The sequence below is a fragment of the Thamnophis sirtalis genome, unplaced genomic scaffold (assembly GCF_051295495.1).
Source record: "Thamnophis sirtalis isolate CommonGarterSnake01/CBP01778 unplaced genomic scaffold, rThaSir2_p1.2 scaffold_6, whole genome shotgun sequence".
NCBI lineage: Eukaryota > Metazoa > Chordata > Lepidosauria > Squamata > Natricidae > Thamnophis > Thamnophis sirtalis.
Window position 1 is genome coordinate 86202704 of NW_028261386.1, and position 25158 is coordinate 86227861.

At 40.8% G+C, this 25158-nt stretch overlaps 1 protein-coding gene across 1 annotated transcript in view; it reads right to left on the reverse strand.

Annotated features, from left to right (window-relative positions):
* Window positions 1-7640: 7640 nt before the first annotated feature.
* AIG1 (androgen induced 1) overlaps window positions 7641-25158 on the reverse strand; it is an 85036-nt gene continuing 67518 nt past the window's right edge. Inside the window, exons 4-6 of the mRNA XM_014061562.2 lie at window positions 19854-19969; window positions 14872-15035; window positions 7641-11931 (exon numbers count right to left, since the gene is read on the reverse strand). Of these exons, the coding sequence (XP_013917037.2) occupies window positions 11894-11931; window positions 14872-15035; window positions 19854-19969 (318 nt within the window). The 3' untranslated portion in view covers window positions 7641-11893. The remainder of the gene's footprint in view (window positions 11932-14871; window positions 15036-19853; window positions 19970-25158) is intronic.

Below are 25158 nucleotides of genomic sequence, written 5' to 3' on the forward strand. Positions count from 1 at the left end.
AACAGCCGAATATGGCTGAATGTGTTAGAGATGCTATTATGGCCTACCTTGGAGCAGTACTTCTCCATCCTTATTGCATCTTCAGATGGCTACCCCACAACTCTTTTTAAGGTGATACGAGCCATCTTGGGTTATGGGACCCCAAGGAAACTTTTGTAGGGCTGTATGGAGGGATTTGCTCAAAATTGTTCAGATTCACTTGCAGTTGGAGGTTTGCCTTGTTGCAGGTTCAGAGCAGATGTCGAGAGCTATAGCAATAGCATTTAGAATTATATAATACTTCTAAGTGCTTTACAGCCCTCCCTAAGTGGTTTACAGAGTCAGCATATTGCTCCCAATAATCTGGGTTCTCATTCTCAACAGGTTCCTACTATCATATGTGGCAGACATGTGCAGAAGCAAGGAACTATTGGACCAAAATAGGAACATGGTTAGAGGAAATATTACAACAAAAGATAAGAGTCCAGACCAGAGACATTTTTATTGGGTATCCTTCCAGAGAAATATAAGAAAATACCTATTTGGTTATACATGTAACTACAGCAGCAAGAATTATATTTGCTCAAAATTGGAAATTAAATAAGGAACCAATCTAAGAAGAGATAATTAAAAAAAAAACTAGATTGTGTGGAGATGAACAGATTGACCTTGAAAATAAAGGATAAAGAGGAATCGGTGTACTTCACGACATGGGGAAGATTTTATAAATGGTTAGAGAAAGACATACAGAAAAGAAAGTAAGGAGAAGATATGGAACCCAGATGATACGCTGTCATGTAGAAAAAGGGGGGAGGGTCACTTCCTCCCATACTTGGGCATACCAGGGGTTGTGACTTTAAGTATATACCTCCCACCCTGGCTGGCTGATAAGGAGTCGTTCTCTGTAGCTCAAATGGTTAACTCCCTGCCTGGGAGGCAATGGAGCACAGGTTCGATTCCCAAACATGGGTATGGCTAGCTGATGAGAGCTAAATAGCTTGAAATAGATCTATACTAGTCTCCCTTTATTTATTTATCAGCATAAATATAACAAATGTAACAAAAAGGCAACAGTAAAAAATATTGGGTTTCTGTCTGGATGGTCTCTTGTGACGAGCCTAATGACAGAGAGTGGAAGTGTGACCTTCCTCCCATACTTGGGCATACCAGGGGTTGTGACTTTAAGTATATACCTCCCACCCTGGCTGGCTGATAAGGAGTCGTTCTCTGTAGCTCAAATGGTTAACTCCCTGCCTGGGAGGCAATGGAGCACAGGTTCGATTCCCAAACATGGGTATGGCTAGCTGATGAGAGCTAAATAGCTTGAAATAGATCTATACTAGTCTCCCTTTATTTATTTATCAGCATAAATATAACAAATGTAACAAAAAGGCAACAGTAAAAAATATTGGGTTTCTGTCTGGATGGTCTCTTGTGACGAGCCTAATGACAGAGAGTGGAAGTGTGACCTTCCTCCCATACTTGGGCATACCAGGGGTTGTGACTTTAAGTATATACCTCCCACCCTGGCTGGCTGATAAGGAGTCGTTCTCTGTAGCTCAAATGGTTAACTCCCTGCCTGGGAGGCAATGGAGCACAGGTTCGATTCCCAAACATGGGTATGGCTAGCTGATGAGAGCTAAATAGCTTGAAATAGATCTATACTAGTCTCCCTTTATTTATTTATCAGCATAAATATAACAAATGTAACAAAAAGGCAACAGTAAAAAATATTGGGTTTCTGTCTGGATGGTCTCTTGTGACGAGCCTAATGACAGAGAGTGGAAGTGTGACCTTCCTCCCATACTTGGGCATACCAGGGGTTGTGACTTTAAGTATATACCTCCCACCCTGGCTGGCTGATAAGGAGTCGTTCTCTGTAGCTCAAATGGTTAACTCCCTGCCTGGGAGGCAATGGAGCACAGGTTCGATTCCCAAACATGGGTATGGCTAGCTGATGAGAGCTAAATAGCTTGAAATAGATCTATACTAGTCTCCCTTTATTTATTTATCAGCATAAATATAACAAATATATATATATATATGTATATATATATGTGTATGTATATATATATATATATATATATATATATATATATATATATATATATATATATATATATATATATATATGTGTGTGTGTATGTATATATATATATATATATATATACACACACACACACACACACACACACACACATACACATATACATAAATACATTATACATATACAGAGAGAGAGGGGGGGAGGGAGAGTTTGAAAGACTGATAAATTATTTGTGAATCCAATCTGTTCTAAGAACCTTTATGGGTACTATTACATAAACATCTGGTATGATGGCATGATCTTGGTTCTTGTTTTAGTCAAAATTCAGTGATACTTCTTGTGTTCATTGTCTGCTTACAGAGTGTGCAATGGAAAGATTGGGCAATATTATCCATATGGTAAAGATTTAACATTTTAATAAACTGTGTTTTAAAAATACGTGTAATGACATGATTTTTACTTAAAGTGGTATCTAAACAGAATTTTAAAAAATCTGTCACATTGAACAGAAATTCACAAATACGATACATTTGCACATACTTGTATGTTGCTGTTGCTAAATGCCAGGTCTATGATCCAGAAAGCTCCCCTCGTCCGGGACTTAATACTTGACGAGGGGGCAGACCTGGCATGTATTACTGAGACCTGGCTGGGCCATGAGGGAGGAGTCCCCCTCTCCGAAATGTGCCCAGAAGGGTTTCAGGTGCTCCATCAACCACGACACCAGAGAAGGGGTGGGTGAGTGGCAATCATTATCCGGGAATCTTTAGCACCTCGCAGGAGCCCTGCTCCCGAGATTGTTGGGTGTGAGTCCCTTCTTGTGAAGTTGGACCTAGGGGTTCAAGTGGGCTTGTTGTTGGCATACCAACCTCCTAGCTGCGTCACAACAGCCCTGCCTGCGCTCCTGGAGTCAGTAGCCGGGTTGGCGATTGAGTTCCCCAGACTGTTAGTAATGGGGGACTTTAATCTGCCGTCCTTAGGCGAACGCTCTGATGGGGCCCAGGAGTTCATGGCTTCCATGACAGCCATGGACTTGACCCAAGTAATCCAGGGTCCGACTCATAGAGCGGGACACACGCTTGACCTAGTGTTTCTCTCGGGGCAGTGGAGATGTGACCTCGAGTTAAGGGAAATAGACATCTCGCCCTTGTCATGGTCAGATCACTTCCTGTTGAGGCTTGATTTTTGGAAGCTACTCCCCCACCGCAGGGAGGTGGAACCGATTAAGTGGTTCTGCCCCAGACACCTGATGGACCCGTTGGGCTTTCAGAAGGAGCTTGGGGAGATACCTGACTCTCTTGCCCACAATCTGGCAGAGTCCCTGGTCGCTGCTTGGAACATAGCGGCGACTGGGGCCCTGGATCGGATTGCGCCTTTGCGGCCTCTCCGCGGCAGTGCATCCAGGAGGGCTCCTTGGTTTACTGAGTAACTCCGGGAGATGAAGCACCAAAAGAGACGCCTAGAGCGATGCTGGAGGGCTAGTAACTCTGAATTCGACCGAACACTGCTAAGAGCCTTTATTAGGACTTATCTCGATAGGGGAGGCAAAATGTGTGCATTTTTCCGCTCTTATTGCGTCCGCAGAATCTCGCCCAGCCGCCCTGTTTAGGATAACCCGCTCCCTCCTGAATGGGGGGGAAACGGGGGATGCCTTGCAGGGTCGAGCTGAAGAGTTTGTTCAGTTTCTGTCGGACAAAATCGCTCAGATTCGGACAGACCTGGACTCCATTTGGACAGAACCAGCCGAGATGCCGAGGGAGGGTCTTGCTCAGACTTTCTGGAATGAGTTCCAGCTTGTCACCCCTGATGAAGTGGACAAGGCCATGGGAGCGATGAGTGCCTCCACCTATTTACTGGATCTGTGCCCCTCCTGGCTGGTCTCGACCAGCAGGGAGGTAACACGAGGCTGGCTCCAGAGAATTACGAACGCCTCCTTGATGGAGGGATCCTTTCCACGGCCTCTTAAGGAGGCGGTGGTGAGACCCCTCCTCAAGAAGCCCTCTCCGGACCCAGCTATTTTTAAAAACTATCGCCCAATCTCCAACCTCCCTTTCTTAGGGAAGGTTGTTGAGAAGGTGGTGGCCCTCCAACTCTGATGGACCTTGGATGAAGCAGATTATCTAGACCCTTTTCAGTCTGGTTTCAGGCCTGGCTACTCCACCGAAACCGCTTTGGTTGCACTGACCGATGATCTCTGGCGGGCCAGGGACAGAGGGCATTCCTCTGTCCTTGACCTCTCAGCGGCCTTCGATACCATCGACCATGGTATCCTTCTGCGACGGCTGGAAGAGGTGGGAGTGGGAGGCACCATCTTACGGTGGTTCTCCTCTTACCTCTCCGACAGGTCGCAGTCAGTGTTGGTCGGAGGACATAGGTCGACTCCTAGGCCCCTCAATTATGGGGTGCCGCAGGGGTCGGTCCTGTCCCCCCTCCTATTTAACATCTACAGGGCGGGGCATAACCTTTTCCTAGGGGGTCACAGCAAGATCGACAGCAGTTTACAACTTCCGCGACACCTCATTTTAAAGCCCATAAAAAACTGAATTGAATGAGCTATTAAATGTTAAATTTGCTTTAAGAATGGCTGGAAAATTCGATTCGGAAGAACAAAGGATCATTGACAGAATAAAATGCATTGCCTTTCGAGAGGCTCGCGATGCTGGAGCGACGTTTATCAATCGAAAATGGATTGCAAACAAATTGAAACGTCATCCGGATTGGGTTACTGATAATTGGAACAAAACAGCCCAAGAATGTTTCACAAAATTTGGAGAAGGGCGTCCTCTGCAACTGTCCCAAGAAAGCAAAGCCATCATTGCAACTGGCAGTCGCAAACAACGAAAAGGAAACCGAAAAGTGGCCCAAGAAATCCTTCAAATTCGTGGAAAACGAGTTGATCAAAGGACAATCGGCCGATATCGAGAACGAGAAGGTTTGAAGCCATTCCACGTCATTTGCAAACCATTGAAAACTCAAACACACGTTCAAGATCGGCTTTGGTTGTGCGATTGGTTGTCTGAATGGACCGAGGAAGATTTTCTTCATTTGGCGCCATCTGACGAATTCTTCGTTTATGCCATTCGAAAACCGAATTTCCAGAACGATCGAATTTGGGCTAAAGACGTCGACGACATCGCCAAACATGAACGATATCGACAAATCGTTCGCAATCCGACTTGCATCGGGATTTTCGTCATTTTCACAGCCAAGAAACTGCATTGGGTTTTGAAGGATAAAGGGGAATCCTGGGATGGCAGTTATTTCCGTGAGAAAATTTTATTGGAGAATGTCATTCCATTTCTCAGTGATCCAGACAATGTCTTGGTGGTTGGTGAGGCTGTCTTTCTTCATGACAAAGCTCCGTGCATGCGTGCAAATGCGACTCAGCAATTGTTAAAGGAAAACAATGTCGAATTTTGGGGCAATGACGTCTGGCCGGGAAATTCGCCAGATCTCAATCTGGCAGAGAACATTGGGGCCATAATTAAGGATGAAGTGGAAGCTCTGATGATTCAGGAGCAAGGTCAAAATCGATATTCGGTTGAAACTTTGAGAATGAATTTGGAAACTGTGTTGAAAAATCTGGAAAATCGAACGGAACTGTTTGAAGATTTGTTGTGTTCTTATCCACCTCGTTTGAATGCTGTTCGAAGGGCTAATGGTGGTCATACTGACTATTAAATCGTGTCAATAAACTCAGTTTTTGATGGGCTTTCGAATGGTGTATGAATTATTTGTGTTGTTATTACAAGTGTTGCTGTGACCCCCTAGGAAAAGGTTATGCCCCGCCCTGTACATGAAGCCACTGGGCGAGATCATCCGCCGGCACGGGATTAAATATCACCAGTATGCGGACGATACTCAGTTGTATCTGTTCGCCCCGTGCCAACTCAGTGAAGCGGTGGAAGTGATGTGCTAGTGCCTGGAAGCTGTCAGGGTCTGGATGGGAATGAACAAACTTGCACTCAATCCTGATAAGACCGAGTGGCTGTTGTGTTTCCCTCCCAAAAATTGGATGTGGATGTTGCCCCCTAAGGACAGTCCATCCAGTCCGTCCTTAACCCTGGGGGGAGAAAAATTCCCCCCCTCAGAGAGGGTTCGCAATTTGGGGGTCCTCCTGGACTCGCAGCTGACCTTGGAACACCACCTGTCAGCTGTGACCAGGGGGGCCTTTGCCCAGGTTCGCCTGGTGCACCAATTGTGGCCCTATTTGGACCGGGAGGCACTTCAGACAGTCACTCATGCCCTTGTCATCTCAAGACTGGATTACTGTAATGCGCTCTACTTGGGGCTGCCCCTGAAAAGTGTTTGGAGACTGCAATTAGTCCAGAATGCAGCCGCGCGAGCGATTCTAGTGTGCCGAGGTACACCCATATCACACCTATCCTCCGCGAGCTGCACTGGCTGCCCATTGGTCTCCGAGCACGATTCAAGGTGCTAGTCGTCACCTTTAAAGCCCTACATGGCCTAGGACCTGGGTATCTGCAAGACCCTCTTCTGCCACATACCTTCCTCAGACCAATAAGATCACACAGGATGGACCTTCTCCGGGTGCTGTCAGTGGGACAATGCCGGCTGGCGACGCCTAGGAGTAGGGCCTTCTCTGTTGCCGCTCCTGCCCTGTGGAATGAGCTGCCCCCTGAGATCCGGGCCCTACCCACTCTCATGGCCTTTCGCAAAGCCATTAAAACCTGGCTTTTCCGGCAGGCTTGGGGCTGTTGACCCCTTGATTGAGGTCCACCCCCTCCTGATTGGGTGTTTGTTGTGTTCCCTTTTTAACCTTGTTGTGTCCAATTGTTTTTAATAATTCTTTTTAATTTTTTTCATTTCTGTAAGCCGCCCGGAGTCCTCCGGGATTGGGCGGTATAGAAATTTAATAAATGAAATGAAATGAAATTAACCATTTCAATGTTGGCCAATTATTTACTGACTAAACATGACAAGTACAAAGATTAGTCTTAGCTTGGGAAAGTTCAACAAAAGAATGTTTTTGATCCAGATTTTGTTCCTGCTTTTTTTGTTGACAAGAAAACTGCTGTTCATGGAGAGTGGTATTAAATCTAAACCTGTATTACTTTAGCATGTTTGACAAACCAAATCACCATAAATTTTTATATAAATCTTTAGAAGACCCTACAATTATAGACTTGTATCTGGACTGATTTTTGAGAGATTTTGTAAGAAAGCATAAGCATATCTGTAAACCAGAAAACATTGTTTTGCTACCAAAGTCCAATACTTTTCCCCTTAACATAGAAAATAAGCTATTCTGAACCAGTTTTTTTAAATCAGAAAAAGGTCCAGTTTATAAACAAAAATATATCTATTGAAATTTATATCCAGTTCATTCATAATTCTTTACTTTGTACAAGCTTTTTTGTAATCTTAATACTTAAAATGTTCCAAGGTGATTTGCTATTAAATTTACCAAGATAATACCTGTAATCTGGTCTTTTGTTAAAGAGGGGGGCACTGATGGCCACCCCATTCACTTATTAGATGGTGGTACTTGTAACTGGCAATTTGTACATCCTTTGGTCAGCTGTGGCACTTTAAGGACCTCTCCTCACATTACTCTTGTCAGCAAAATAAACATGAGACTTCAGGCGAATAATAAGAATTCACATTGTAGTTACTAGACATCAGTCACTTCCTTGGAAACAAGAAGTAGGAAGAAAGAAGTGATGTTGCTACAAGAACTCAGAGGATACACTTAGTTAATGAATAAAACAATGAGAATGAGAAATACAGACTTAAAGTCCCAGCAGCAAAAAAAAATGAGTTATGTAAGCCTTGCCATATGAACATGCTTGAGTACTATTAACAAAACTGCAGGCATTTATTTTTTATCAAGTTAAATTTACATTGTTGGCAATAAAACCTTAATTTACATTGTACCAGTGAAGTGTTTAAATACCCTCAATTTACAGCAAATATTTCCTGATAAACGATAAGTGATTCAACTGAGCTCTTTTAACCGTTGTTGCAAATAGTAAATGCAGTCATAAGCCACTTACCAAGGAACAAGTCCCATTACAGCATTCCGATCTCTCACTTGGACATAAGTAGGATTACATCATAAATTCCTTAGTTATATGGGAAAAACTGTACTATGGTGTATATTTGGTTACTCCTCATTTTAAAGCTTTTCTGTTAACTGTACCATCTCTTCATTTTGGTACACAAGATGTTCTTCCATCTTGTTGAGTGTTACCTGCTTCTTCCCTCATTTTTGTCTTTAAAAACATGTATTTCAAAGTTGCCCTTTCTGGCTATTTCCTATTATTTCAGGATGTTATGTTTCAGTACTTTATTAGTTCTCTTCTAGTCCACTCTGTTTAGATCTACTATTGCTAAATATTTTTCTAGCTCAAAAGGACTAGGCGAATCATACCAATGATTTATTAGGATCTTTTCAGGGGGATGCCCTTAAATGAAAAATCATTATACTGTAATAGTTCTGTTGGCAAATGTGATCATTTATCAGAGTTGCCACCGCTTTTCTCACTATTGTCACACCAAATTGTATTGGTCTCATCAGAATTTTCCACAAAATTTCTTTGGCAAGTAAAACACATATACAGCTAGCCCATGACTTATGACCACAATCGTGTCCAAAATTTATATTGCTAAGTGACAGATGTTAAGTGAATTTTGATCCATTTTATGACCTTTCTTGCCACAGTTGTTAAATGAATCACTGCAGTTGTTAAGTTAGTAACAAGGTTGTTAAGTGAATCTGGCCTTCCCGCTGATTTTGCTTGTCAGAAGGTCATGCAAAAGGGGATTGCATGACCTTGGGATACTGCAACCGTCATAAATATGAGCCAGTTGCAAGTATCTGAATTTTGACCATGTGATCAGGATGCTGCAACAGTTGTAAGTGTGAAAAAGGCTCATAAGTCACTTTTTTCAGTGCCATTGAAACTTTGAACATCAATACATGAACTGTTGTTGAGGACTACCTGTACTTTCAAACATTACATTCAAACGTTAATACACACACACACACATGCTGCTTGTATGTTGGAAGCTGTCTGTTTTACATTTGTGAAGTTATTAATACTAATTTGAATCAGCATGCAGTTAGAGCAGTCTATTTCAAGAACAATACTTCTGGCACGATTGGAACATTTCAACCGATTCTCTAGTGTACAACACTATAAAAGTTACCTGCTTTTCTCCTGGGATCTTACAGCAGGCCTCCCAAAAGTTGTGTACTGTATTGTTCACTTCTCACACTGCATGTTCAATACGCTCTCTGTCATTCTGAATCATTTGGGCATCAGAACCAGTACTCAGTTGTTCCCATTAGATGCATCTCCATTCCAGTTTTCTTTGTGTAATATGGATTATAAGCCAATATAAATAACTATTACATAGCAGTATCCCATGAGTTATTTTTCATTTAGGAAAATTTTTAATGAAAAGAAAAAGGCTCATGAGAATGAACTTCGTCATTTCTTAATAGGGTGGAAGCTCATCAAGATACCTGACGTTGTCTATAAAAACCCAAATAGAGAGAAACATTTGGCCATTAGCTAACGGGAGAAGGGAATGTGTTCTTTATTAATATGCAAGAAATAATATGCATGTGTTTCAATTACAAATGTAATTGTAAACCTCCTGAATTTGTTCAGATTCAGAGTCAGATTCAGAAGTTTATTTGTATGCCGCCCTTTTCCCTGGGGGGACTCAGGGCGGCTCACATCCGAAAGGGAAAAGGGAAACAGACTTTTACATATACGACAACACATAATTAAAAGAAAACACAACATTCATACCATTCGGGAGGGTGCAATCTTAGCCCCAGGCCTGGCGGGATAGCCAGATTCTAATGGCTGTGTGGAAGGTCTGGAGAGTGGTGAGGGTGCGAATCTCCACGGGGAGATCGTTCCATAGGGTCGGAGCTGCCACCGAGAAGGCCCTCCTCCGCGTGGTCGCCAGTCGGCATTGACCCGCAGATGGAACCTGGAGGAGGCCCAATCGGTGAGATCGAATGGGTCGTGTGGAGGTAATTGGCAGTAGGCGGTCTCTCAAGTACCCAGATCCACTACCATGGAGGGCTTTATGAGTGACAAGTAGCACCTTGAAGCGTATCCGGAGATCGACAGGTAGCCAGTGCAGCTCGCGGAGGATAGGTGTTATGTGGGTGAAGCGAGGTGCACCCACAATCGCTCGCGCGGCTGCATTCTGGACTAGCTGAAGTCGCCGAATACTCCTCAAGGGCAGCCCCATGTAGAGCACGTTGCAGTATTCCAGTCTAGAGGTCACAAGGGCACGAGTGACTGTTGTGAGAGCCTCCCGATTCAGGTAGGGGCGCAACTGGTGCACCAGGCGAACCTGGGCAAATGCCCCCCTGGTCACAGCTGATAAATGGTGTTCAAAAGTCAGCTGTGGGTCCAGGAGGACTCCCAAGTTGCGGACCCTGTCTGAGAGGTGTAGTGTTTGACCCCCCCAGCCTGAGAGATGGAATACCTGCCAAATTGGCGGGAGGGAAACACAACAGCCACTCGGTCTTATCTGGGTTGAGCACGAGTTTGTTGACCCTCATCCAGTCCCTAACGGCTTCTAGTCCCTGGTTCATCACGTCCACCGCTTCATTGAGTTGGCACGGGGCGGACAGATACAACTGAGTATCGTCCGCATATTGATGGTATTTTATCCCGTGCCGCCGAATGATCTCGCCCAGTGGTTTCATGTAGATGTTGAAAAGTAAGGGGGACAGGACCGAACCCTGCGGCACCCCATATGTTAGGGGCCTAGGGGTCGATCTCTGCCCTCCAACTAACACCGACTGCGATCTGTCCGAGAGGTAAGAGGAGAACCACCGCAAAATGGTGCCTCCCACCCCCACCTCCCGCAGTCGTCGCAGAAGGATACCATGGTCGATGGTATCGAAAGCCGCTGAGAGGTCAAGGAGAACCAGAATGGAGGCGTGGCCTCCGTCCCTGGCTCTCCAGAGAACATCGGTCAATGCGACCAAAGCGGTTTCTGTGCTGTAGCCAGGCCTGAAGCCGGACTGGAATGGGTCAAGATAGTAGCTTCCTCCAAGGACCGCTGGAGCTGAAAGGCCACCACCTTCTCAACAACCTTCCCCACAAAGGGGAGGTTGGAGACTGGACGATAATTGTTAAGAACGGCTGGATCCAGAGATGGTTTCTTCAGGAGGGGCCTCACCACCGCCACTTTGAGTGCGGGGGGGAAGACCCCCTCCCGAAGCGAGGCGGTAACAACCGCCTGGATCCAGCCCTGTGTCACCTCCCTGCTGTTAGCAACCAGCCAGGAAGGGCACGGGTCCAGTACACAAGTGGAAGCACTCACAGCTCTCGTGGCCTTGTCCACGTCCCCTGGGGCAACATCCTGAAACTCAACCCAGCGATGGTCAACCAGATTATCCCCCTGTGCCTCGACTGGATCTGCAGAATCGGAGTCCAACTCCGACCGAAACCGAGCAACTTTGTCCGCTAAGAACTGGACGTACTCCTCAAAGGGACTTATCTATCCTTTCACAGATGCAGCTTTTTGAATTAACCCAAATGATTCAAATTTGACTTTTCTAATGTTTCCAAATCTAAGACAAAATAGATCTTTCTTAATTCTTAATGTAATTGCCCGAAAGACATACACACACACCTTCTCTTTCTGTATAAATAATGTCATATTCAGCATATGAGGTATAACCATTTCCCAATTTATCCAAATGTTGTAGCACAGCTATCAAGATTATAAAATTAACATCCCGTTTAAAAAAACAAAGTATTTTGAATGTACTGTTAACATAAATAGCCTCTGAAATTTCTTTTGATGTTATGAGATGCCGTTCATATAACAGCAGGTCTTCTATTTTCTTCTTTTATCCTGTGTTCAGTCTGATTTAGGTTTTCCTTTTCCTTCTTCTATACCTGATCACAACAACAACAAAAACAGCTTTTGTGAAATGCTTGTGTAAACAAGAAAATGAATATTGTTATTTTTCTTCTGCATAAATAGTTTTAATTTACTGGTCTTCCCAATAGATGAGGAGAGCTATGTTAGTCTATCGCAGGGGTGTCAAACTCAATTTCATTGAGGGCCGCATTGGGGTTGTGTTTGACCTTGGGGTTCCTGGGTGGCCGTAGCTAGGGTGGGCATAGCCACTTTGATGTCACTTGTGTTGGGGGCACTTGTGGTGGCCTGAGTGGTCTGCCAGTGAAAATGGGCTCCTGAGCTATGTTTCTGGCTGCCACAGCCTCCTACAACCATCTGGCAGTGAAAATGGAGCTCAGGAGGACCACGAGTAGCCCTTGCAAGCTCTGTTTTCAGCTGTGACAGTCTCCTGCAACCCTCTGGCACTGAAAACAGAGCTGGGGGGGGGAGCATTCATGCCTTTAGTTTGACACTTCTGGTCTATGGTAAAGAAAAATCAGGAGGTGTCTGATAGTTCATTTAGAGTAACATATTTTATTAAAGGCAGAAGTTTTTTACAGCTCACTTTATCAAATCAAATTGTTGATCTGAAAAAGTACCTACCAAGACACTTATTTTTGAATGTTAACAAAATACAAAGTTCCAACCAAATATTTTTATTGATTTTATTTCATATATTAACCTGCATCCCTTGGAAACATTTTGAGGTACAACGATAAGACTTGGAATGGTTTGTTTGTGATAAAGCTATATTTTATTCATATTTTAAAAATTAACAATGTATTTTTCTAAAAAGTAAAAAAAGGAACGTTCTTATATCTTATAAAAATATATCTTTATATTTTACTATGTACATTATTATCATTAACAAAAGTTAAGTTACATTTTCTGCTATTCTTTTAAGTTAGAATATTACAATATACTTTTATCTGCAAGTAAACATCCATCAAATAGTTCCTTGATCCGAATAGTTTTCCATATCAAGGCTTCTTGCTAACTCTAAAATGTTTATTCAGGAGGCTTTCTCTGAAATAAATATGTATGGAAATACAGCTATAGTATTAAGCCTAATTCATTTTAATACTGCTATTCTTTCTTTTTATTTTTTTTGTGTAATTTTATTGAGTTGAAAAATCCCAATAATTATAAAAATGATCATCTAGAGCAGTGGTTCTCAACCTTCCCAATGCCGCAACCCTTTAATGCAGTTCCACATGTTGTGGTGACCCCCAACCATAAAATTCCTAAGACCATCGAAAATATGTGTTTTTTCATGGTCTTAGGCGACCCCTGTGAAAGGGTTGTTCGACCCTCAAAGGGGTCCCAAAACACAGGTTGAACCACTGATCTGGAGGCTGCCATTGTTATACCATAATATGCAAGGAAATGTGACCATTTCTTTACCCTTTTAATTGCTAGGTGTGGAAAGCTGGCTACCTTAAAATTCTAAGTAACTATGGACTCTTTTTAAAGATGTTCATATTCTGGTTTTGATTATAGCAGGCATGCAAGGGAATCTGATAGTAATGAAATACATAATAAGAAAACAATTGAGGTTGGTTAAAACCAATAGTTTAAATACAGTGAGCTGCGTATTGTTGACAAATTCAAAACAATCAAATTGCAGTCAAAGGTTTAAGAAAACAAACAACAGCATGGCTCTAAGAACACAGTTTAGATTTGGCTACTACGGTTGTGCCAATTTCTAGTCTTCTGTTTCCTTTGCTGCTGGAAGAATATTTTCCACCGAGTGGTTTAAATATCCACAATTTTATTTGCTTTTTATAAAACGGTCATCTAAGCTTTGTTGAAAAATATTTCATTGCTGATGGATCCAGTGTTCAAAATCCTAGCATCCAGGCTTGTGAATCAAATCTGGCCTGGAGAATAAGACAATTTTATTTTTTATTTTGCTCACGTTAGTGGTTTATTTTAGAGAAATCAACTGTAATTTATTCTGTTCTGGTATTTAAACATAATTTTTTTTTTAAAGGTTCAGATTAAGAATTTCCATTTGTGGAATTCTTATTTTTGTCATCTTGTTTCCTACATCTGGCATGTACATTATTTTAAGATAAGTTAGGAACTGCACACTATTTAAAACACTATCTGACATGTATATTTCTGAACCCTCTTTCTGTGTGATCTGCAAGAAGATATTGATGAATATTTTCCAAATATTTTACATCAGTCCCCAAAGTTAACACAGTTAATACAAAGTTAATACAGTTAAGCAGTCTTTTCACTGATGCAATTAGAATACTGCTTAACTGAGTGTATTCATGAGCACATTCATGTAGTTTTATTTGCAACAATAGCAATGTTGTTTGCTCTTCTCTTCCTCTTGCATACTTAGACAAATTATTCCCTGCTACTTCATGGAAGTTTTCTATCAATCATGTTTACCTTCTTAAGCCCAGAAAGATTCTGCCACCTACTGAGAGATGTTACTACCTCTTTTATAATTACAATCAACCAAAATAAATCAATGTTTATATTTGCTTTTGAAATCTTCAGAACATGCTTAAATGACTTCATACATCCTACTCCTATTTTATTTTATGGATGGGGTGGGGTGAGCATGACTTTGTTATATTATATAAATCCAGGGGATCTGGTTGAGTATTGATCAAACCCAGCAAAAAGGTTAATTCAATAATTTAGATTTAGTATTTCTATGAATACAGCCAGAATCAGATAAGAAATCAACAAAAAAAGCTAATCAGGCAGATGTTTTTAGCTACAAGCTAGCATTAATTACCTCATTTTCTGTCCAATCATGTTTGTAATAATATGTGAAATAATGATCATATTTACATTTAAAGAAATAATGGAGTTACTTTGTAAAACTATTTCAATATTAAAAGTATGACATATAATAAAAGTAACTAAAGTATGATTTTGTATTCAAAAAAGTTTCTCAATCCGATACTCACATTTTTGTGTATCCCATATGCAGTTGTTTAGTATTTCACCCAGCAAGTAAAAGCTGTTTATTACTACCGTTACAGTGGCAAAAAAGATAATTTTAGCAGTTGAACCAAGGAAATCCAGGAGAGGATATACCCAAACCCCAGTCACATGATATATCCAACAGACCCTAAGAAAAAACACATACCGAAAATACTATTAATAATGAAGTATTCAGTTAAAAACACAATAAATAATTCACTTGTTTTCCTAAGGGCTCAATCCAATGCATGCTTGCTCAGAAACAATCCACACAATGGGGTTTATTCCCAATTAAATTAGTATAGAATTACAGCCTTCACAGCTCCTATCACAAGTAGGAACAACGGTTCTTTCCATTCACAGAAGGACCTATAGACCTAACTCACTCTATGCATCAACTGTGATACTATTTGATTTCCAAATAACATATTTAACATTACTTACAATAAAAGGCAACAAAAAGTGAGATATCTGTAGAAAGCAAGGAAGATAATTTCAACAGATATAAGTCTGATTCATTACCAAAACAGCAAGGAGAAGAACATAAGTTAAGTACACAATCAAAATATATGGCCCAGACACCTCTCTAATACACTGCAGTATAAAAAGAGGAAGAGAAACAGCACAATTAGATTCAAAAATTCTGTTTATAGCCAATCTCAATAAAAGTAGTTTTAGCCTTCCCGGGGAGTTGGTTCTTGATAATCTGGTAAGGCTGACTGCGTTTTCAAAGTTTTTGTCTATATCAAGCATCAGCAACACTGATATGTTCAAATTTGAAGCCCAAAATGTGTGTGTGGGTGCTTGTGTAACACCTGTCTGTAATTCCATAAAGCAGCTGCATTTTTTTTCTCAGCACTGAGCTCTGAGAAAAGCTATCTGATTTCAGAGATTGCAAGCATTATGTGTGACTTCCCTCAGGCTCCAAAACCTATTTTTGCCTTTGAAGCCAAAGCACTGCACAGATCGGTGGTCTCGGTTTCTTTCTGTCCATGCTTCATTCAACAGGAAGGACTGAAACTATTTACATAAGCTCATTAAAATTTCAATAAGCAATCTTTACTTCTTTCCTGAAAAAAGTTAGGAAGCCATAATGAAAGCTCAAGCAACTAAAACAAGATAGATAGATAGATAGATAGATAGATAGATAGATAGATAGATAGATAGATAGATAGATGATAGATAGATAGATAGATATAGTAGATTCTATACAATCTTTACAATAGCAGAATTGGAGGGACCTTGGGAGGTCTTCTAGTCCAAAGCCCTACCTAGGCAGGAAACCCTATACCGTTTCAGATAAATGGCTATCCAACATCTTCTTAAAGACTTCCAATGTTGTAGCAGTCACAACTTCTGGAGATAAGCTGTTCCACTGATTAATTGTTCTAACTGTCAGGAAATTTCTCCTCAGTTCTAAGTTGCTTCTCTTCTTGATTAGTTTCCACCCATTGCTTCTTGTTCTACACTCAGGTGCCTTGGAGAATAGTTTGACTCCCTCTTCTTTGTGGCACCCCCTGAGATATTGGAACACTGCTATCATGTCTCCCCTAGTCCTTCTTTTCATTAAACTAGACATACCCAGTTCCTGCAACCGTTCTTCATGTTTTAGTCTCCAGTCCCCTAATCATCTTTGTTTCTCTTCTTTGCACCCCTTCTAGAGTCTCCACATCTTTTCTACATCGTGGTGACCAAAACTGAATGCAGTATTCCAAGTGTGGCCTTACCAAGGCATTATAAAGTGGTATTAACACTTCATGTGATCTTGATTCTATCCCTCTGTTTATGTAGCCTAGAACTATGTTGGCTTTTTTGGCAGCTGCTGCATACAGAAAAAAACTAGGAATAACACTTAGACTTATATACTGCTCCATAATGCTTTACAGCACTCTCTGAGCAGTTTACACTGTCATTATATTGCCCCCAACAATCTGGATCTTCATTTTACTGACCTCGGAAAGATGAAAGGTTGAGTCAACCTTCAGCCAGTCAGGATCAAACTCCTGGCTGTGGGCAGAGTTATCCTGAAACAACTGCACCACCACCCATAACCTTTTGTCTTTTTCCCCCCTGCCTGATCCTCTCTTTTGTGTAACAGAATCAGTTTACAAAAAGTTCATAATGAGAAAATAAACCAGGAAACCAGCCCGAACCTGCATAGAGTGACCTATTTTTATTGTAGTTTAGACTACACATCAGTTTGCAATTGGTCAGGGTAGCTCTGTTGTTTAAAAAACAAGTTTGGAATTGCACATTCACAACTTTTGGATTAGACAATACAGATATAAGTGAACAGTTAGCCTGACCAAATTTAAAGTGAAACTATATTCCTTAAATATTGGGCTTGGGGATGGGGGGAATAAGTGCAGTGTGTCCCAAAATGCTTTGTATGAAAAACTCTTTAAATGTTTCCATCTGCTTCATTACTCCCTAATAAATCAAGATAGATTTGCTAAGCATATTTTTGAAAAAGCATTATTGAAATCAGTAGAAAATTTCTCACCCCTTTAATTGTGCTGTTATCAAGAGAAATCACATCTTTTCTCTTAGATGTTCTAATTCAAATAGCAGAAATTGATACTTACCAATTTGTTAAGTTTTACTGCAGAAGCTTTGTATGTGAATATTCTGATTAATAGCAGTCATTTTGAAGGGATGAAGGATAATGGGGGGGGTCAAATTCATTGTTGGAACACTTCTTTAAGATATAGTAATCTTATTTTCCAATTAACATTGTCTGTATGAACAATTTCTCAGCCGAATTTGGAATAGATTTCCAGCTGGAAGCAGTACAGGATTAATCCTAGAGTCTTTGAACCCTGTAATCTATGACTTTGAATAAATTGTCACTTTTGCCCTCAAAGCAACATTACAAATAAGTGAAAGATCATATTAACAATGAAAAAATAATTGATTTAAATTCTACATCAAATATAAAGACAGAACTATCTATGATTAGCCAGTTAGCTAAGATCTGCTGTATACAATTAGTCTCGCTATCTTTCTCTTCTTTGGAAGAGTGGCATTAGCAGTATTCTTGCAATGTCTATGTAGGGAATTGCAAAAAGTAGTGCTGCTGTCATGGAAACATTTACCTGATGGCCTCTGTTGTGGAGTTTTTTCCTCTTTGAATGCATGCTAACTCAATACTACACAATAATGGCTTGATCAACCTTAGGCATAAAGCTTCCATACAAGATTATTTGTTATTAACTCTAATGAATGCCTTCAACAGTACAATTGTTGTACTGCTTATTATTAGATAAGCAGAAGGGAACATGCATTAAAATTCATTTTAGAGTCCCATGCTGTAGCCATTTGGTTGAGTCCCTACCATTTTCCGGTCTTATAAAATAACAGGCAATTTAATACTGAATATGCCTGGGGGGAAAAAAGAAATGGTCTGAATTTCTAGTCAAGGTAAGCAAAGGGGAAAAAGGAAAAATAAAGAATTTAAATGCACATATTTCACTTTTAATATGGGAACACAAAATGAAATTCTTGTTTCTTTGTAAAAGAGTTAGAAATCATAGCGATTTCAATGTTTGCTTATAGACTAACAACATTTACAGACATGCTAACACTGCAAATTGTTTTCAGATATTCAAGAAACCTGGATTATTCCCTGAAAATAGTCTTGGCCTAAAAAAGAAATGCTTTTTGGCAAATAAGGCCCAAAAATGTGGCAACAAAACCCACATCCTGAAATATTATTGTTTCAGAATCTGAAAGTAAAGATTATAGCCCTGGAACTAGGAGGGCATATTAGACTTTGAACTATGGCGCTGGAGAAAACTCCTGCAAGTCCCTTGAACTGCAAGATGATCACACCAGTCAGTCCTAGAGGAGATCAACCCTGACTGCTCTTTAGAAGGCCAGATCCTGAAGATGGAACTCAAATATTTTGGCCACCTAATGAGAAGGAAGGACTCACTGGAGAAGAGCTTAATGCTGGGAAAGATTGAGGGCAAAAGAAGAAAGGGATGACAGAGAATGAGGTGGCTGGATGGAGTCACCAAAGCAGTAGGCATGAGCTTAAATGGACGCCAGAGGATGGTAGAGGATAAGAAGGCCTGGAGGAACGTTGTCCATGGGGTCATGATGGGTCGGACATGACTTCGCAACTAACAACAGCAACAACAACAATTAGACTTCTTACAGAACTGATTTGGCTTTAGGTAGAATGGGGCAAAATTATGATCTTATATTATTTATACTTCTTCCTGATTCTATAGATAATCCTTCTTCCAAGGAAAGTTTGTTTTCTCCCCTCCCTTCCTTCCACCATTTACAGACCTCAGCAGTTAAGCAACAAAAAGAATTAACAAAAAGTTCCTCAGCCAAACTGTGAAGACATGAAGATGCCCTTTTGCAATCCCCCAATTTGCATCTATTAGCTCGAAACTGGCCAATAAATCTCCTCAGAAGGCACAGTTTTGCCTCCATATGTCATCTAATTATGTCAGAGATGAAAAATGCAACACTCTTAATACTCTCATTTAAAAATTAGAAGTTTTTTCCCCCCATCTATTCTCTGATTATTTCATTTCTTCTGAAAAGCCATATAAAGGTTACAATTTGTACTTTTCCTATTTTAATCAATACAGGAGATCAAAACTTTGAGTTTCTTAATTCTGTTTCAAATTCAGATACCAGCTTGAATTGGGCAATGTTTCAATTGCTTTGAGGTAAAGTGCCCTTCTGCATAAATCCTTGCATCCATCTTTACTTGAATACTTTTGTGAGAAATAGAAAAATTATTTTTAAATGTGTTGATTGGAAAAAGAGAAGGATATAGAACAAATTCCTAAATAATGTTTTATTGGAGGGGGCAGGGAGAAAGTCCCTAAAAATATTAGCCATATAGTATCAGAAAAACCACTGTGTGAAACTTTTTATCAAATCCTGCTTGGCAAGACTGAGATATCGATGATTAGATTTCACAATGTGAAAATGCATTCCTTACCATAATATGTAGCAAACTGAAAAAGTACACACAGCAATCAGTCCATAGGTCCTGCTGGGATATTCATGATGGGTCGTTCGCATCTCAATTAATATAAAGGGTAAAACAGTTGTATGCTACAATGAAAGCAAGATAGGAGTAAACAATTCATGAATTTTCTATAAATTTATTTATTAAGCAATTATTGAATTAGCAATAATCATTAGCTCTCTCAAGACCATTCCAATGGCCCCTTTAGTTCCCACCATTCATTTTATCTATTGTTTACCCTTGTTCATCTTCCTGCAACCTTGCCAAGCATTCTTCTATTCCATTATCTATTTCCATCGACTTTCCCAAAAACTCTCTATATGAGTTTTTACATGCTAATCATTTGGCCTTCTTGAAACTAATTACTGTATCTTCTTTTTCTTACCCTTTCGCAATGTCCAGCTTTCTGCAACCATAGGCTGCAGTTAGGTGACTTTTTAGAAATAAAAACTTGTTATTTAATATAATAGAATTGTTCACCAGCTCTTAAAAGTGCTGGTGGTAACAATGCAATTATTAACATAAACTGAAGAACAAACAATGTTTCTATTTTATATACACTGCTTCACAATCACTACTTTTTTTTGTAAAGACTGAGCCTAAACAGAATGTTAAGTTTCATGATGGGATTTGTTAATTATTATATACAGGAGCATGAAGTTTTAAGTGATGTTTAGACTCACAGTTGACAACCAAATACAAATCAGTATAAATACAGATTCAGCTGCAAGAATTGCAGTAGGAAGTAACAGTAGAAACAAACTTACTGGAAAGGAAAGATAGTAAACAAGAAACAAAGGGCTACAATTGTTCCAAGTGCAGAAGAATCTTATATAGACATTTGAGTAAATTAAGCATATATGGGATCAGAGGAAAAGAAGCCTCTGGTTCAGGGGTCTCCAATCTTGGCAATTTTAAGACTTGTGGACTTCAACTCCCAGAGCTTTGCTGGCTGAGGAATTCTGGGAGTTGAAGTCCACAAGTCTTAAAGTTGCCAAGGTTGGAGACCCCTGCTCTGGTTCATTGGTAGCTGATTTTTAAAAAAAGAACAAGACGCAGGTGGTAAACATCAATGGAGAGCTTTCACAAGTGACATTTGAGGTTAAAAAGAATCTCCCAAGAATCTGTTTTGGAACTGATGCTTTCTAATACCCTTAAAATAGAACTGGAATTAGCAATAAAGCATTGGATATTTAAAACAAACAAACAAAAAGCAATAAAGAACTTCATAAAATTAACTTGACACTGGGCATTGTAACCTAACTTATATTTCGATATGCAAGCAGTGGGTATTATGACAACCCTGCCTCCCCTCCCAATTGCTCAGTAAAAACACATAAACTGGAGTGTTGAACAGTTACAAGTTTCACATTGAGGATTAACAGGGAATTAAAATAATAATGGTGTGAGCACACTTGAAATATTGTGTGAAAAATGTTACTTGTAGAGGTAGAAAAGTTGCAGAAAAACATCAAAATGTTTTCTCTATGATGAGTGACAATATTTGTGGTTTTATAGTTTAAGGACAAAAGTGAGAATGAACAGTTCACAATTCGTGTACTTTCACTTCCTATACTTACATTGATGGACTTTTCCCATCAGCTGATGGCCTAATATTGTAGTTATCAACAGCAGACCAATTGTAGGTTAGTCTGCTTCAGAGTGAGATATGAAAGTTTGATTATGAGCAGCAGGAAGAAATCCTGTTTGTGTCTTTCTGTAATAGATATAATTATCAGTACAAAATTCTAATTCCACATTGTAAAATAGGTAGTCTGCTTAAAACAAACCTCTGAAAGAGAACTCTGTTAAATAAAAATACATTCCCTCTGTTAAATATACATTCCCTCAGAATGGACTTTGATCACACTGATGGACCATCACTTAAGTATGAGGCAGAGGTGTCCTGCAGCTCCTAAAATTGCCAATGAAGTCCTACGAGGGAATCAACAAAGGGATAGAAATCAAGATTGCAAGAAGTAATAATACCCCTCTATACTGTACTGGTGAGGCTACACTTGGAATACTGAGTCCAGTTCTGATTTCTGGCACCATATGAAAAAGATGCTGAGGTCCTAGAAAGAGTGCAGAGAAGAGCAACAAAGACGATAAGGGTTCTGGAAGCTAAATCGTATGATGAAAGGTTAAGAGAACTAAGTATGTCTAGCCTATCATAGGGAAAGCTTAAGGGCGACATGATAGCAGCCTTCCAATATTTCACTGGCTGTCTGAGAAGAGGGGATCAACCTATATTCCAAAGCACCTGAGGGCAGGACAAAAAGTAATGGATGAAAGATCATTAAAGAGAGATCCAACCTATAACTAGGGAGAAATTTCCTGTTAGTGAAAACAATTAATTAATGGAACGGGTTGTGTAGGTGGCTCCATCACTGGAGATTTTCAAGAAGAGATTGGACAACTATTTGTTCAAAATGGTATAATGTCTCCTGCTTGGGCAAAGGGTTGAATTAGAAGACATCCAAGTCCCTTTTTAATCATATTCTATATTGACTTTCTGGACACCTCCTACAAACATTCCTGCCCTCATCCGTTGTCAATGTTCAGCAACGTCTCAAACCTCATGCTTTCCACTGCCTGCCCCAGGATCAAGCATTTGTCTAAGAAATAGCACATCCTCCACAATAGCCAAGTTTTGACTTTTATAATGGTGTATGCTGCAATACTTAACAGAAGTTTAAATAGGAAGTATAAACAAATGTCGTCAACCAGAATTCCTGCCTTCCAGATATCAAGATAAATTATATTATAAATTGCCGCACTTTGTTCAACTCCCATCCAATCTCCACCCAACTTGATACATGTCTAGAAGTAACCCAAAGTATCAGGTGTTTCATGTTTCAATTTCTAAAGTGCCTACCATTTATTTTATAAGCAATCAAATGAAACAGAAATGTCAGTGAAAAAAGAATGAAAAATGAAAAGTTCAGTGCTTAATAAAGAGCTATTCCAGTGGTTCTCTTAACTTCAGCATAACTACCAATTGATGGAAAATGCAAGCAGGAGGTAGCTTCTCCTTGCTACCTGCTAGCTGCCTGTCCACTATGGACAGATGTTCCATTGTGAGACTAACTATTCCTTCAATCTGAACTTGTTTCACAGTATGTTTTTGTTCTTGTTTTATTACAGCAGCTTCATTCTAGAAAGCAACCATTTTATGCTATTATAATTTAAGTTAAACGAATGCTATTGTAGCTCATAAGTAAAAAACATGCAATTATCAATATATGCAATAAAACCTATGAAGTGGTTACAATACTGCCTCATGCAAACAGTATTAAGTTAATGCTAGATGAAGCTACACTGCCAAGCATGCGCCAGTATAATTAATCAAATATATTGCCTCCAAGAGGTTATCGATTTCTGGTCATGACACATTTTCCTTATGAGGTGGCGCAATGTTGGTGCCTCAGATGTGCTGCCATGCATTTTTCAGTGACTAAGACTTAATCCATCTTCCTGGCTCCTTGCCACTGACATCTGCAACTACTCATGTCTGACAGTCAGAACTACGTGGCTTCAGTTTTGGACAAAATTAGTACAGGAGTTTTTCAGTATACTCTGAGCATAATCAAAAGCAGATAAGTACGGGGACATATTTTCAGAGGATAACATACCTATTACAAATATTTTTATGTAAAATTATATCCATACATTGCAGCAACATGAAGTATATTCATTCAAAGAATTAAATGTTAATATTTTATACAGTGCTAATTATTAATTATTATTTAGCATTTTATGAGAACATGACAGAAGAGAACTAAACATTTACAATATAATATACGTGTAGAATTGCAAGCCTGGGACAGTATGTTAAACAAGCGACAATAAAAACATTAAGGTTGCATTATTAACATTAATAATTCTATATGTCCCTTCCCTATGTTACATATTGGTAGGTTATTTTATATATAATATACTGTAATACACATATCATGCATCACATATACATATACAGTGTTTCCCCGAAAATACGACATGTCCTGATAATAAGGCCATGCCACATTTTTCTGGAGGGCAAAAATATAAGCCCTCCCCCGCAAATAAGCCCCCTGGACAACCCCCCCCACTTCCGACCAGGCAGAGCGCCGCTCACCAACCTGGTGGTATCCCAAAGGTGCCAAGCTGCAGTAACTGGAGGGGGCAAAAGTGATCGTGTTGCTTGGTGCCTTTGGGATACCGCTAGGTTGGTGAGTGGTGCTGTGCCCAGCTGAAGAGGGGGTTGCCGGGTGGCTGCTCTCTTGTGAGCGGGCTCCCAAAGAGCCGGGCACAACAGCCACCCGGAAAAACCCCTTTCCAACCGGGTACAGCGCCATTCACTGACCTAGGGGTATCGACAAACCGCATGAGCACCTGTTCACTGCTTCCCGGCTCTTGTGGCTTGCCGCCTTCGAAATACCAGTGAATGGCGCTCTGCACGCTGGAGAAGGGGCTTGCGTGAGTGGCTGTTCCGCTCCTGCTTGCAAACCTCCCAGACTCACGATGCCTGGCCCATCTCTCCCTGCACAGCCAGGGCACCTCCACCACTGCCATCTCAGCATGGCTTTTTCAGCAGCTTCCAAACTGAGTCTTTCGGCAATGGCCGCTCTGGGCGTATGCTCTATGGTTGTGGGCTGGCTGTTGCCAGTGCCAGAAGACTCGGTTTGGAAGCCGCCGAAATAGCCATGCTGGGATGACAATGGTGGTGGCAGCGGTGCCCTGGCTCTGCAGGGAAAGCTGGGCCAGGGCATCGGGAGGCTGGGAAGCGCGTGAGCGAAAGCGGAACAGCCACTTGCACAACCCCCCACTCCAGCCATGCAGAGCACCATTCACTGGAATGGTGCTCTGCATGGGGGAACCGGGCTGCGGTGAACAGGTGCTCACGCAGCTTGGCGATACCCCTAGGTCAGTGAATGGTGCTGTGCCCGGCTGGAAAGGGGGTTTGACAGGTGGCTGCTCGTGAGTGTGGTCGCTTCATGGCTGTTGTGCTGCGCTGCTGCGAAGCGCAACACAGCCATTCACCCATGGAGTTGTGCCCGGTTCTTTGGGAGCCCACTCGCAAGAGAGCAGCCACCCGGCAACCCCAAAACAATAAACTCTCCCCTCATAATAAGGCCCAAGCCATATTTTGTGTGTAAAAAGAAAATAAGACCCTGTCTTATTTTTGGGGAAACACTGTAGTATGTAAGATATAAAACCCAACATTTTTGTAAAGCTCCCCAAAATGCCATGTATCCATTGTCCAATGCTCATTTCTAAATAGTTATCCTATGAA